Source organism: Sesamum indicum, linkage group LG10 (assembly GCF_026168435.1).
Source record: "Sesamum indicum cultivar Baizhima isolate 11 linkage group LG10, ASM2616843v1, whole genome shotgun sequence".
Classification (NCBI taxonomy): domain Eukaryota; kingdom Viridiplantae; phylum Streptophyta; class Magnoliopsida; order Lamiales; family Pedaliaceae; genus Sesamum; species Sesamum indicum.
The window spans coordinates 688,497-703,933 of NC_142666.1; the positions used below are offsets into that span (position 1 = coordinate 688,497).

General features: G+C 34.4%; 2 protein-coding genes across 5 annotated transcripts; one reads left to right on the forward strand and one right to left on the reverse strand.

Annotated features, from left to right (window-relative positions):
- Positions 1–250: 250 nt before the first annotated feature.
- On the reverse strand, positions 251–7,545 carry LOC105172929 (kinesin-like protein KIN-7E). Of its 2 annotated transcripts, XM_011094547.3 has the most exons (13): positions 7,386–7,545; positions 5,970–6,360; positions 5,423–5,512; positions 5,194–5,294; positions 4,939–5,052; positions 4,785–4,866; positions 4,620–4,687; positions 4,443–4,508; positions 4,202–4,326; positions 3,354–3,681; positions 1,952–2,881; positions 1,485–1,774; positions 251–894 (listed from the first exon to the last, which is right to left on the reverse strand). In XM_011094547.3, exons 2-13 carry the CDS (start codon positions 6,190–6,192, stop codon positions 573–575), a joined length of 2,739 nt encoding a protein of 912 aa, XP_011092849.1. In that variant the 5' UTR covers positions 6,193–6,360; positions 7,386–7,545; the 3' UTR covers positions 251–572. The 2 variants fall into 2 exon arrangements, with proteins under 2 accessions (XP_011092849.1, XP_011092853.1); XM_011094551.3 differs by lacking the exons at positions 5,194–5,294; positions 5,970–6,360; positions 7,386–7,545 and having other exon boundaries at positions 5,423–5,510.
- Positions 7,546–12,612: 5,067 nt separating this feature from the next.
- LOC105172927 (B-box zinc finger protein 19) lies at positions 12,613–15,408 on the forward strand. Of its 3 annotated transcripts, none has more exons than XM_020697269.2 (6): positions 12,613–13,147; positions 14,059–14,233; positions 14,317–14,432; positions 14,526–14,732; positions 14,889–14,921; positions 15,019–15,408. In XM_020697269.2, the coding sequence occupies exons 1-5, from the start codon at positions 13,055–13,057 to the stop codon at positions 14,907–14,909; spliced, it is 612 nt and encodes a 203-aa protein (XP_020552928.1). In that variant the 5' UTR covers positions 12,613–13,054; the 3' UTR covers positions 14,910–14,921; positions 15,019–15,408. The 3 variants fall into 3 exon arrangements, with proteins under 3 accessions (XP_020552928.1, XP_020552927.1, XP_011092847.1); XM_020697268.2 differs by having other exon boundaries at positions 12,616–13,147; positions 14,830–14,921; XM_011094545.3 differs by having other exon boundaries at positions 12,630–13,147; positions 14,137–14,233; positions 14,830–14,921; positions 15,019–15,370.
- Positions 15,409–15,437: the final 29 nt, after the last annotated feature.

Consider the following 15,437-nt stretch of genomic DNA (forward strand, 5'->3'; position numbering starts at 1 on the left):
CAATCGGGAAAACATATAAAATTTTATTCACTTATTTTTTTAATATTAATAAATTCGATAAATTTTAACTATCAGAAAAGCTTGTTTATCAAATAGAAACAAATATCAAAACACTAAATGTAATTTTCAATTCACATTGAATTTACTTATGATCACATCGAACTTAGAAAGAGGACAATGTAATTATTCTAAATTAAAATATCTGACGAATTGATTACAGTTATCATATTGAAACCTACTTAATCATGCATTTCGATCAAGCGTGAAGCGACCAACGAATACTCCCATGAAAACTCACTCGGAACCAAAGGGGCCAGAGCATACTTTTCTCGCGAGTTGTTGTTGTTCTTTATATATATATAATTTTACAGTTTCAATGTCAAGAGTTTCAAGTTCATTTCGACCTCATTCATACACGGCCAGAAATCTAGCCAAGAATTTCCCTTGTCTCTAGTAAACTCAGACAAATGATCGTCACAAAAGTTGACACATCAATCATTAAACTCCTACTCAATCAAATACCAAATGCCAACTACAGTTTCTCTGATACATAAAAGACATTTCCACCTGCCTCATAAAAGAGATGCCATGCTGTTTTTCCAGCTGAAGGATCTTCGGCTTGTGCGTAGAGGTCTGAAGCTAAGTCCAAGCATCTCCTTGAGGGCTTGGCCGTGTTCCGAAAAACCAATGAGCTTTGCTACAATGGCGGCACTCTTTGTAATGTGATCCATATTTTCAGTGTCACTATATAGAAGGTGGACGAGCTGCAGCCTCCTCTGTTTTGAGTTCAAACTGATGCCCCACTCCTCGTAGAGTCTATTTCTTTCGTCTTCTGTATAGCTTTTATACATGAGCCGGCTCAGAGTCTCCCTCTCCCGACGAAGAGCTTTTTTGCTATCAGTTCGAGAAAAGTACATAATTGAAGATAAGTTCCAACATTCACTCCAAGAGAAAACTTAACAGCATGTGACCTAATAATAGGCAGCATCAGCAACTTTTGCTCGACACATAAATTTGTGTTCACTAAACAATTTTGCCAAAATTAGAGAGATGATTACATAGACAATGTCATGTTGTTTCCATATTCTACAAGAGTATCTTTGAAAATTAACTGACAACACCCTTTCAGTCATTTTTAACGTTACAGATGCCCAACTGGTTACTCGACCTTTTAAGGAAATCTATAATCTAAAACTTAATCAGGACAGAGTGCAAAGTGAAATTTTAGAAACAATGTGTTCTTTTTTAAGTTTTACGTAACTATCCTAAATTTAAATTGTGTTATAACTTCCACATCTTGCATATGCACAACTGGTCCCAGTCCTCACCCCTTAGTTGACATTCCCATCAGCCCAATTAAAGTTTTAACAGCATTTCCACGACTGTGTTAATGTTGACCACACTCACTCACCTCAATGGACAGCACAACAAACTTCTGAAAGTGAAACACAATTCATTGTGAATGAGAGAGTTTCAGACAATACCTTGATGCCAGTGTAAGATTACGGCCATCTTGTATGGCTGAGTTACCCCTGGCAAATGTTTCCCTGAGAAAGGATAATCTTCTATATTCAACCTCCATGTAAATGGAATCCGCAAAGTCATCTTTAATAAGGAGGATGAAGTATGTCCTATGGACCAACGAAACGTTGCAAGCTTGCCACAGTTCAATTATCAATTTCTGCAACTTCTCAAACTTGAGGGGCCAATCATTCATTGGATCCAAAGCAATATCTCTTGCTTTCTTTTCATCTATAATATCTGTTTCTTGAACCTAAGAACACAGCATGAGGTTTAAAATCATAGGTATGTTCTCCTTCCAGTACGAACCAAATAGCCAGGATAAACTCCTCTAACAAGAAAAATAAAAACAAGAAGAAAGAAAAGTACGAGAAGATAGTTGCTACTTGATAGAAGAATGGAATATGTATGAGATTAGTATCACTCTCACCTGATTGCCAGTTTGAATTTCATACTGAAGCTTTGCCATCTCCCTGAGTCCTGCAACAAAAGAACCAAGAGTAGGAATATCCTCATCGCCATGGCTGGAAGTCTGGTTCTTTATTTCATCTATAAAACTACTAAACTCAGAAGATTGAGAATCATTTCTGGACAGGATCACAGTATCTGCACCATAGATCACAGGAGGAAGTTTCCATTGCTTCCTTAGGGAGGCACCTTCTGGTCTTCCTGTGAAGCTTTTATCCAACACAGTTGGAGGGGTGCTTTCATTTTGTTCAGCAATGTGAAAGTCAGGTGAATCAGTCATTAAATTAGCTCTGCAACTCTGGCTTCTTGTCAATTTTTGGCTCCCAGAAACTTTCATACTAGTTGATGGGGCCCCAGGCGATAATGCATCAGGGTGAGGTCTAAACAGAGAATCTATCGAGTTCTGCCCACCTCGAATTCTCTGCTGCAACATACCATAACCGTCTTCAGTGCCACTATCTTGTCTACATGAAGCTGATAATGTCTGCTGTTCGACAATATGGACACTCCCAGGCTCGGACAACATTGGCATGCTTTCTTCACTCTCACTAGTTGACTGGCCCAGTGGTTCATATATTTTGTCGTGGCCTGATTCATCAATCTCTATGCATCGAACTTCCTTATATATTTCATCAGAATCTTCTCCAGTTCCTAACTCAGGATCCTCAATTTCTTGGCTTGGGTCAGATCTATCATCAGATGAAAAATTATCCACACTATTTTCTGTATGCAGTAGGTATGAAGTTCCCTTACTCCTAAAGTCTCCATGAACTGACTGAATTTGGTTGACTTTTTGTGAACCTTTATCACCTTCAATAGCTCGTAGTAGATCATCAATCCGAGAATGAGCAAGGTCTCGCTGCTTCTTCAGCTCCCTAATCTCTTTCTCCAACTGCAGATAGTGAGAGATGAAATCACATCAGCATGGAGCTATTTGTAACCAAGAATTGCATGATACAAGATCGTGTCCCGGTTGGGTTTCTCATATGCAACCGTAAGCAGTACATATAAGAGGAATAACTCATCACATTAGTCTTGATATAAACTTTATCTTAGGAATATATACATATATACTTGCTATATCCTAGGTTTATGGATCTGTTAATTGTCAGAAGATTCCCAGTCCTGAATAAACAGAATAACGCTGTTTGGAAATAATAATAATTAAATGAGACTGAGTAAACATACAAAATATATGGCATGTTAGATTTCGTCCACGTTTCATTTATTGAAAAATAAACTAGCTCAAAATCTTGATAAATTGATGTTATTGAAAATCAAGTTGAACTGAGAAATGATCATTAATGGACACATGTAAAAGGAGACCAGATAAGTCTGCTATTTCCTAAAAGAAGAATCATAACCTTTTCAATTTGCATATCTTTCTTTCTTAACAATGCTCCATGGTCACATACTGATCCTGGAGTCCTTAACTCACTTTCCAACCTGGCAACCTCTTTCTGCAGATGTTTCACCAATGCCTTATCAGACATCACTACGTTGACCTTTGCGTTTGTTGATACTTCCTTTGCACAGCTGGCAAATAAAAGGGTATTTCTTGATTGCTCAACATGGCTTCTAGCAGGGCTCAAGGTGCAAATGATAGCTGTTCTTGCGTTGCCTCCCAAGGCAGGCTGCAGTATACGTGTAAGCTTTGAGTCTCTGTAATTTATGTGTCCATGTCTTCCTTTGCTGCATTAAGTTAAACAGCTCAAAAACTCGATGGGGATATAACGTACAATATGCAACATATATTACAAATCAATAAAGGAGTATTACCCATGCATAAGATTGTCAGAAATCTACAGAACAGGGTGGGTGGGTGGGTGGGTGTGGAGATAGACAATGAACTCACAGAGAGAGAGAGAGCATCCATCATCATTGTGATGACAATCATGCCTCAATCCTTTATCAAACTAAGATTTCCTCACAAAGTGAAACTTTTGGGGAGTAAGACTAGTACCCTCAGAGAGACACCCATAGACAATTATAGATTCAAGATCCTCTATAAAATAAAAAATAAAAAGTAAAAAGAAAAAAACACAGCCTAAGCAGGCAAGATAGTGAAAATGAAAACATCAACAACTATCTCAAGGTGAAACACAAGGAAGCTCAATATCATGAGTTGGTGACTACACTTAATAATTGACTTATGAAACTTTAGGGCAGCCAGCTTGTAAAAGAGGAAGCAAAGGAATCAGAATCAATTAACCTAAGTTTGCGAATGACAGTTCCCAAAGTCAGCAAACTGCGGTTTATGTGGCAGCCTTCTTTCAGTCTTTGCCCTGCTGATAATGCTTGAGACGCCCGCTCGCTTCCTGCCAGATCAACAAAATTCTGCAGGCGACGAATTCTATAACTTACAAACCTGAGCAACTTATATTTATTTAAACCATTGAAGGAATTAGCATATACATGTAAGCTAATTTATCAAAAAATTCAATTTTTTTTACCACACTAGCAGCAAGGGTGGTTGAGTTGCCCTTCCCTATAAACTCACGAGCAGAACTTTCAATTGTCTGGAGAAATTAAAGAAAAACGAGCCAACTGTGAGGCTTCAAATTTTCCAGAAAAGAAAGAAAAATTGATATTATAATATAAGATGTATGGGGAGTGAGAAGGGAGCTAACCAATCTAAGAATTTGATGGGATCTAGAGCTTGTTTCATTCAACGAGGTCTCCCCGATTTGTCTTTGTGCTATACAGAAGTTAAAATAAATAAAAAAGACACATGCCACTATATTATAACAATGCTACAACCATAGACCAAACAATGAAGAGGAAGTTTGCCAAACCTTCGCAGATGGATAACAACTCCTTGAGGTGATTCCGGTCCCTCAAAGTTTCCTCAGTGAGCTTCTCTATAATAGTCCCTCTCTGCAGAATTAGGAAAATTAAATAAAGCTACGTAGATGAGCATGCAGGAAGAATATAGTAACTCAAACTCACTTCCGGATCATCAAGAAGCCGCAGTGGAGTATTATCTGTGCTAAGAAGGTCTCTAACAACTTCATTATAAATCTCCATTGCAGAAAACTTCAAGACGAATGCTCTTTCTTCATGCTGGAGGAGAGAGAAGAAAATTGTCATTTCCAAGAAAAGTTCCATTAAGATTTCTTATAAAGGTAGAAAGAAAAGCACTTCTCTAATGTAGAGAAACAATTTGGTCTGCTGTCATCCAGGATCCTCATCGAACGTACATACCTTTTGAATATAATCATAAATATCAGCCACTGCATACTCAGTGATACCATTCATGGTGTATGTCTTTCCACTGCTTGTTTGACCATATGCAAAAACAGTTGCTGATATGAATTGGTCCAAAATGTTTTGTCAATTAGTTGAAACCAATTACATATCACATAATAAGTGAAATTAAAAACAGAATCCGGAAAGTAACAAGTAACCAAGTAATTTCATTAATTCAACTTACAGTTGATGCCACCAACAACAGAAAGAACAATGTCCTTTATTCCTTCGTCATAAACTTCCCTTGTTCTGCAGTCACCCCTAAATACTCTGTCTACACACATAAATGTAAACAGATACAATAAAACAGTGGGTAATGGATGTTTCAGAATCACCAAGGAATCTTAAAAATTATATATAAACGTGAGGAGGGAGCGACATATTTGACATGCCAGATTTCCTTGTTTCAAATTCATAGAGGAATCTGTTAACTTTTAGCATTGGTTAACATCAAATTTACTATTAATATCCTGGAATAGAGTCCAGCGTCAAGCAACAAGTTCAGATACTTACTCTATAAATAAAGTAAAACACAACCAGAATTATCCTGAAACAAGAAAAACTACACGGTATACTTTCAATTCCTTCTACTAAGGACTTGATAATATAACATGAGAAATTATGTTCAGACAGTATAAAAAGCAAATATAAATTATGCTTAGAGATCCATCAATTCTCCTCCTAAACTGGAAAAATTATCAAATCCAGGGATAAATAAAAGCACCGCTTACCAAATGAATAAGCTGTGGGAAGTCCAGACCGCTCTTGGAGGCTGTTCCGGTACAAAATGGTCGTTGAGTTGATGCATTCCCAGTCGGAAACTTCATTCCGTGCAATCTCCTTCTCACTCAAAGGCCTTAACCTCACCAACACCAAAATCTTCTCTTCTGTCCCATTCCCCATACCTTGCAGCTTGTCCCAATTCATCAAGTCTTCTGCACCCATTGCTCCCATTTCCCCTTTGTTTTGGCTTATTGCATGAAGGATGAAACGTCCATAACTTGAACTTCTTGGAAATCCCAAATAAAGGAACAATCAATGCAGAACTACTGAATGGACATATCTCGCTAGCCCAACATGGCAAGGCAGTTAGACCAGTGAACAACAGGGTTGTTGTGCCTTCTAATATAAATAAAATACCAGAACAGGTCAATAGATTGTTTATCCGCAACAAAGAAAGCTTGGTTATAGAAAGGTTTAACCAACTAATACAATATTGATTAAGAAAAAAGGGAATAATTCAGGGGTTGGTTGTGATTAATCACTTTGCTTAATGTTAGGCCTCATGCCTTTTCTTCCAACAGAAACCTAAAGTTCCAATTTTTGACAGAGTCCCAAAACAAAAATCAACATTAGATAGCTTTGCTTAATGGGGACCCCAACTATGCTTCAAGTCCAAGTCATGATGCTTTTTTATAGATTTCTTAATTTTTATTACAAATGGCCGGTGAAAACATGAATAGTGGACCCCCAACACTCACTCGCAGATACATACAGATACAACATGTATACAAAAAACATACATCATTTACAACTTTATACGGTGACAGTTACATCAAGATTTCACCTTTTCATGTTGTTTCCTATTGAACCTATACTTCAGATTAGGATTTGTAATTGAATTCGATCAGAAGCTCCCCCCATGCGAAGTCAGAATAAATGCAGAATGTAATCGTCGAATTCCCGCATAAATTTAAACATCAAATGCAAAAACCTCAAAAAAAAAAAAAAAATCAGGATTTGGTCATGAAACCACGAGCAACTCCATCCTTAATTTTGAAAGACGAAAAAACTAATAACAATTACGTGCTTACTTTGGTAACAATGCCCCTACAAGATTAAGCATTTAATGCACACACATTCAAAAGCTTATCTGATATTGTGGATTAGCAACTCAGATAAACTTTTTCTAATTGCCGAAAACCCAACTGCAGAAAGTTTCATCTCTCTAAAAGTAAAGAGCTTGAAGCGTGAGCTTGAAGATTAGAAACGACGCTTGAGTTCTCCCCCAGTCTTGTTCAGGTGAATATACTTTACGCATCTAGTAAAGTGAATATAATACTTCTGGAAGCAGTAAGAACAAGAAGAAGACAAAGATCAAACTACCAACACTAAATGGAACAGTAAAAATCGGTGAAAAATCTTACCCCCCGACCCCAACTGAAGTTGAGAAACTTCTTACGCCATTAGCAACTCTCACTCTCACTCTCTCTCTCTATGTATATATACATATACAAATAAATATTGTGTGTATACATATATATATATATATACACGCACACAGTGACAGAACTAAGTGAGGCGTAAATGGCGAGATGAGTGTGAACGTTATACTTGTTGCGCCTCCGGGAATGGACGAGAGCATAGAATGACGAACTTGCCCTTGCTTTACTTTGAAAAGCCTGGGGGAGAAGCACGTGCCCACGTGAGCGTCGTCGGTGGATTGAACTCAAGGGCGTAGACTACGGTACAACGGGAGTATCTGGACCAATAACTTTACCGTTGCGTTGAGTTCCAGACTCCACGCGCCACTAGCTCGGAATGGCGCGCTCCACCGCCCACCCTCTCTCCTGTACTACAAGTTCTCCCACTTCTTTTGGTATTTTTCGAGCAACATTGCCTCATCTCTCATTTCATTTTTCTATTAATTTAAATATAAAAATAATTTTATTTTTTAATCACTCAAATTAAAATAAATAATAATTTTATACATATTAATATAATTGAAATTAACAATCTCATAAATAGTGATATTTAGTCAATTAAATTAAGGTTTTATTTTTTAATATAACAATAACATAATTATACCAATACTTTAATCAATGAACTGTATAATACAATACATTTAATATTATTAAAAGCAATAAAATAAATTTAATACATAACCACACATTTAATATACTTCAAACAGATGAACTTAAATTTATTTATAAAATTTGAACCATAATTAAAAGACATCAATACGTAGACTTATGGTAAGATTTTAGCAAAGGAAGGTTGAAAATCATTATTTCACCGCAGAAAGTAACATGGTGAAATCATTAAACTGCGCCCCACCTTGGACCATTTTTTCAGACCATCAAATACAATCTCAACACTATCATACAACATTTATTTTTATGTTTATTTTTTTACCTATTTTGGTCTTGTACTGCTGCAATAATCATCATTTACTATGCTGTTCACGTATCTGATAAATTAATGTTGGAATATATTATATTCTTTTTTTTTTAAGTTTGGTATAATTTATACATAAAATGGGTAAATGACCTTGTTGCGCCTCTTTTTGTTCTTTAAGTCCATTTGAAAAATGCCATAGCATAGATAAATTAGTTTAAAATTAAGATAAATTTTCACATTGTGCAATATACTCTGCGACACGCATATTTCGAAAAATTCTAAATAAATAATCGTGATCCTCACATAAAATTAAAACAAAAATAATGAATAATAAATTACATAGAATTTTATCAACAGCATAATTAAAACAAAATTACAAACAAAAGTAATTCACTATTACTAAATAATCACGCAAAAAATATTGCTAGAGTAAAAGACTCTAAAATAAAATTACCAACAAAAAAAATAAAGGAATAAAATTACCAACATAATTCTAAAGGTAAACGCAGGCGAAGAATTGGGGAGAAAAAAGATATTTCAAGTCCTTGTCCAATGACCACTATTCTCGTGATAACTCAACCCACCAAAGTTGGTGGGATGAATTATGGAGCTTCTATGGTGAACAATGACTCCAATCTCTCAAAGTAAACAACATACGATTTTATACTATTTAGTTTGTATAAACTAATCAAATAAAATAAACGTGGTAAAGTTTAAATATATTGTAATGAAGACAAAAATTATCAGCAGTATTACCATTTTTTTTCTGTAAAATAAAAAAATATTAATTAATTTTCTTTTGATGTTATTGTTAAAAAGAAAAATTATAGTTAATTATTATTATTATTATTTTATGTCAATAAAATATAAATTTATATTCTAAATGACAAGTGTTTACATGAAAAGAAGAGAAAGTGGGAGAGGCAAAATGGGCACATATTCTCCAATGCAAAGTGTTTGCAAATTCAAGGAAATGATGAGCGTAAGATGATTAAATTATGAGGAAACGGTTGACTTTTTTGTTAAGAGAGAAAGAAGAGAGGTAAGTGGTTAAGCAATAGACAGTTGATGATTACCCACAAACCAACCTGTCTAAACCTACCGGCTGAAGGTGGGCGTGGGCCCAATCAACATCCCCTCATTAATCAACACTAATAGACGTCTCCAAATCTATTCAACTCTTTTAACTATTTCACTTCACACTAATATTCCTACATATTAATGCCCAAACTAATGTTATAAGGGATGAACTAAGTAAGTTTTTGTTCACAAAATTTGCTGATATACAAAAAAAATGAACGAAATTTACCATCGTCTCGACTTATTACAAATCAAAATATATTTTTTCGAATAAAAAATATATGTATATATTTGTAGGACTTGAATTTATAATATTGTGATTGTGAGATTTTTCAACTTTACCAATCGAATAAAGTCTCGTTACACTAAATGTATACTATTAAAGTTGCTTAAATATTTAGTGAATTTCAGCAAGCACTTTTGAAACTAAAGTTATTCTCTAAAAAAAATACACATTTTAAAAAGTGTCGTCTTGTTTTTAAAATGTATTTAATATTAATAAAAAGAAAACCCAACCAGATTAACTTTTGCAATGTACTTCCAAACAAAGATAAATTACACTTTTGGTCTCTATACTTCGGATGAAAATTGATTTTACTTCATAATCTTTCACATTATTAAGATTGAGATCAATTTGATTCCCCCCTCACTTAACATATTTAAACTCAATTTAATTAATTGGATCAAAATTATTATAATTTATAAAGATTAAAAACCGATCCACCTTAAAAAATTTAGGGACCGATATTTTGACCCAAAATATAAAGACTGAAAGTGTGATTTACCCTTTTTCTAGACAAGTTCTTATTTATCGAGTGTTTCCAAAAACTTCTGATTTTAGAGAATTGAATTTTGTAGAAAAAAGTTAAAAGTTGTAGTAGAATTAAAAGTGGGCAGTGTTTGTAAAAAAAGTGAAAAAAAATAGATAAAAGCTAAATTGAATAATGCATGGAGAAAATCACTTCTAAAATAAAACTTAATCGATGGAAGACTGTTTTGTCCCTATGTGTTGAAAAGATACTATTTTTTTTGCTTATTATTTCACTTGTTGTTTGTCACTAATAATTATTTTTCACAAAAAATCATAAATTTTATTTCGATTAGTATTTCATATTTGTGTTTTTAAAAATAATAAAATATATATTTAAGTTAATAATGCTCCCACTAAGTAATATAATATTAATTCATGCACAATAATTAAACTTACATGACTATAAAAAAGTTACTTTATTAATTATCAAATAATTATATGTGAATGAAATAATATAATTAGATGATATAATGCATAAAATAGAAAAAACTTAAAATATTAAATATATGAAAGTGTAAATTTAATGATTGTTAAAATTTAAATTATTTAAAAACTTCGATATAAACTTTAAATGTACAATTTTAAAAATAAAATAAAAACAATAAAATTTAATTAAATTATTATAATAAGAGTAAAATAGTAAAAAATAAAATTATATTTATTTAAAAAAAGCCAAAAAAGCACCCCCAAAGTGCTTTTAGAAGCAGAAATAAGCATCCAAAACACTTCAAAAGTGTTTTTAGGGAATCAAAATTTGAAAAGCGTGTGTAAACACCCCCTTATTTCCATAGACATGCCCAAATGCTAGGCCCATAAGGTCGGTCCATGGTGTGTTGGGCCGAATGTGGAAGTTGGGGCGGCCCAATTGCACAAAAATGACAACAGCATGTACAATGAGAAAAATATTTGTGGGACATAGAAGATATGAGAGTGGTGGCTAGGAATGGACGAAGGGTTGTTTTCATTCCAAATAATGATTCCGATTAGCAAAGAGGTTTCTGCAGCAGTTTGATGAGACTCTAATAAAATATTTCAAACAAAATATAAAAATAATTTGTTTTCTCTACACGTGGCTGTTGGTTGTGGATCTACCCTATACTTCAATATTTTAACTCCAATAATTTTTTTTTTAAATATATTTGTAATAGAGATAAACTTAAGAAATTAATTGTTTTTTTTTTAATGTAATGCAACAAAAGCATATGCAATCTTTTAGCTTAACTGCTTAGTGTTGGTATACGTCCCATATTAATTATAAATAAGGAGTTCGAATGGAACGTAAGTTAAATATCTCATTTTTTGGTAAAATGTCGATAAGGGCAAAATTGTGAGCTTTGTACGAAATCATGCTTATAAAGCCAAATGTCTCATCCCTTGTTGAGATGCCGTTTTAAGATAGAATTATAAGTTTCGTAAAAAATAAAGACTTATAAGTTTAAATGTCTCATCCCGTATTAAGATGCTGTTTTAGGATAAAACTATGAGTTTCTTATGAATCTAGAACAAATAATACATTGCACCAAATGGAACATTGATTGCACTGCATGCCGCACTTCGGCTAAATCATATCAACTAATATTTGTATGTTTTTATAGTTTGGGAGATAGTAATTGGTACTTTCTTATAATTATTCTTTTTATTTTTTTACAGATAATTACATTCCTCTTTCATAAAATTCGGTGCAATTACAGTAGATCCTATGTGGTTTTAGAAATTACATATACCACTCATCACATTTACTTTTGTCTAACAACTAATCCCTTTCGTTAGTTAAAACATATCAAATTTGTTGATATTAAAAAAAAAATTGAATGAAAATTGACCATCGATTGACTTATTATATACCAAATAATTTTTTTTGTCTAAATGACATTTATAATGGTTAAGATATGCCTTTTCGCATTCATTAATGCATGAAGACGTATGAGGATAATTTGGTCATAAATATAGATCTTTTTTCTAATTTTTCTATTAATATTAGCAAATTTGGTGAATTTTAACTAACTGGATGAACTAATTTGTTAGATGAAAATAAATCTCAAGGATGCTAAATATAATTTTTCAACCTTCAGGGGTTTACGTATAATTAAATCAAACTTCAAGGAAGAAAAGTGTAATTATTCCTATAGTGTCACATTATTAGTAGGACATGTGTCTCTATACTACGTTATTCCCATATTCTTTCAATTTTAAATTATTCTATTTCACCTTGTTTTGTATTATAATATCTTACTATAAATTTAACAGGATCTATAAAATAATAAAAAAAACTCATTATTGGAGAATAATTAATTTCATATATTTTTTAAATTTCAAGAATATGAGGACACTTGTGTGAAAGTTATTAGTTGATGAGGGCAAAGTGGGGATGCACCCCAAATCAACTAATATATGGGGACGCGGCAGCTAAGCACAGTGAATACACCCGGTTTACTGTGCACTGGCGAGGTAGCTTAGAAAACCTCGCACGCAACTTGTTGACCCGTTTTCCTTGTACCTCCGAAATCCTGCACGCCTTCCTCGGAACCCCGGCCCAGCCACTGTTCTGTCCCCTGCCACACCTTATAAAAACCCGCCGCCGAAAACCTCGCCTTGTCTCAATAATACGTAACCTTCATTCAAACACACAGTCAGTGTATTCTAGTGTGTGTTTGAGTCGTATATACGTATAGTTGCCCGTATCTGTAAGTTTATGGCGAGGTGTTATACGCGTATTTATGTATGTATATGTATGTCTGTGGTGACTGTGAAGTGAAAGAGGTATCTGCGTGGGGTAACTGAAAATTGAAGAGATAAATAGTGGCAATGAGGACGCTGTGCGACGTTTGTGAGAGTGCGGCGGCGACTTTATTCTGCGCGGCGGATGAAGCGGCGCTTTGTCGTGCTTGTGATGATAAGGTATTTCTGGTTGTGTCTGGGTAGGTGAATGGATGTATAGATGTGTGGATCTAATTGGGATCTTCTTTTTTTAGTATGAGTTTTGAGTGTATTTTTGCATTGAAGATTGTGTAGAGTATGCGTTGGATTCTGATTAGTTGGCTGTCTCTGGTGATGTTTTCATAGCTTATGAACTTATGATAGATTCTTATCTAGCTGTTATTATAATTTTTATTAAGGAGTTGCGTGTAACTTATTTATGTCCCATAGTTAAGACAATCATGAATGGTTTATTTGTCCTGAACTCATAAACAGCCTTTTAATATGAATTTCTTTTACACCGATCATATTTTGTCGAACCAAATCAATTATAGAGCGTACTTAGTATGTAATTGGTTAGTCTTTTTGAGTTGTACACTAATAATACGATAAATAAACTGACTTACCATAAATTAATTAAGATCCGACCGAATTAGGTCTGAATTAGAATTTCCCACAAACACGTGGTAAGATGTTCAAAAGGAGAGAAGCTATTGTAAATTTCTAAGCGCTGCAGCTTATAAGTTTCCAAGATAAGATATTAGATTTCCATAAGGATGTCATAATTTAATTTTAAAATTTTAATAGATTCGTTATCTTATTTCATCCGAACATTCAAAACCACCTTATGAATTTCAAGAACAACTTAAAAATATCGTACCTTATAATATCTTTTAAATAAACTTAGCCAAACACCCTTTTGAACATCTGAATTCTTGGAGGCATATGACACTTTTTTCTTTGAGTTGATATAACTTTTGATTTCAATATTTGGTTTGCTTGTGCATTGCCTTTATTCTTGTCATGGCTTCGGCCCAGTCTTGAAGAGGAGCTTATAGCTTTTTTCTTTCTTCTAATGCTTTTTGGTGGTATACTGTGGTTTATTTACTTAGCGGCATGACGAGCCCCTCAGCATATTCAGATTAGCAGTGATTATAGCCACAATGAATAGGCTAACATGGCGTTGGCAGGTTCATACGTGTAACAAGCTTGCTAGTAGACACATACGAGTTGGGCTTGCCGAGCTAAGTGAAGTCCCGCGTTGCGACATATGCGAAAATGCACCTGGTATGCTTTTTCAAATCCTTCCTTTTTCTCATGTTAAAAAGTAACAATCTTGTCAAAAATCCTTCATCAACCTTTTTATGTAGCTTTCTTTTATTGCGAGATCGATGGAAGTTCTCTTTGTCTGCAATGCGACATGATCGTCCACGTAGGTGGCAAAAGAACCCACAGAAGATATCTCCTGCTCAGGCAGAGAGTTGAGGTTTGTAGTTGATGTTGAAGACGCTTGCTCTCATTCTTGCAAGAATTAAATATCGGACACATGGTTTACTTCTTCTGTGGTGAACTTGTGTAGTTTCCAGGGAATGATAAGCCTGGAAGCCGAGAGGAGCTGGGATCACAAAAGGGCCGTCTCCGAGAAAAAGAGAATCTGCAAAATCATCGGTTTTCTCCAAACTCGTTTATAGGTAACAGTTCTGAAAGTGATGAGAAAATGGAGGATTTTTTGATCGACCTCAATGCCAGACCTCCAGGGCTGTACGACCGAGCTGCTAATAACCAGGTCTTTAATTTTTTATGGCAATGTTTTAAGTATCATGGTTTTTAACTCTAAACTATGGTTAAATTTAATTTGGAAACTAAATTTTCTTCTTATCAAGGAACAAGTGGATACTTTGGTTGATATTAATCATGCATCTCAAACTATGGTTCCGAACAGGTACTTCAGAGAGGAGCCTGAGAAGTAAAAGAGGCGAGTTCTTACGAGTAGTCAAGCATAAGCTCTGTGAGTTTGCAGTATATATTAACTTAGAAGGAGGAATTTAATTCTTTTCTCTGTTTTCTTGCAGCCAACAACCCTGCTTTGAGGTGGTCGGCAATAAAGAGGCGAGGGATATGAGACAGAACCTAAAAAACAACCAGAGCCACAACCCTTTTTCTTTTTGGAGTTCACGGTAGCAATACTGATGAACTATGTGCACTCCATTTTTGCAACTCTTACTGTTGTCCAGTCGCAAGCATTGAGAGTTGTTCTTGGAGAGAAGGGACTCTTTTTTAATTTCAAAAAATTGCTAGACGTCGTTCAAGTGTTCACAATAGTGATCCTTGATCTTGCCTTGTTACCATGTCTAGAATGAGGCAGTAACTTAATATCAATTATTCACTTCCTTGTCACTTGCAATGAAGATTGATTCTACTGTACTTTGTCCTTTGAAAAATAAAAACTGTATTTCCTATCATCTTATAAAACAAAGTACCAGAATGTAAA

Excerpts from the sequence above, each read along its gene's own strand:
- LOC105172929 (XM_011094547.3), bottom strand. The coding sequence starts at position 6,192 with ATGGGAGCAATGGGTGCAGAAGACTTGATGAATTGGGACAAGCTGCAA. Across the intron at positions 5,513-5,969 it reads TCCCACAGCTTATTCATTTG|ACAGAGTATTTAGGGGTGAC; the intron begins GTAAGCGGTGCT and ends TTATGTGTGTAG. Across the intron at positions 5,053-5,193 it reads TTTATGATTATATTCAAAAG|CATGAAGAAAGAGCATTCGT; the intron begins GTATGTACGTTC and ends TCTCTCCTCCAG.
- LOC105172927 (XM_020697268.2), top strand. The coding sequence starts at position 13,055 with ATGAGGACGCTGTGCGACGTTTGTGAGAGTGCGGCGGCGACTTTATTC. Across the intron at positions 13,148-14,058 it reads GTCGTGCTTGTGATGATAAG|CGGCATGACGAGCCCCTCAG; the intron begins GTATTTCTGGTT and ends TTATTTACTTAG. Across the intron at positions 14,433-14,525 it reads TGCTCAGGCAGAGAGTTGAG|TTTCCAGGGAATGATAAGCC; the intron begins GTTTGTAGTTGA and ends GAACTTGTGTAG.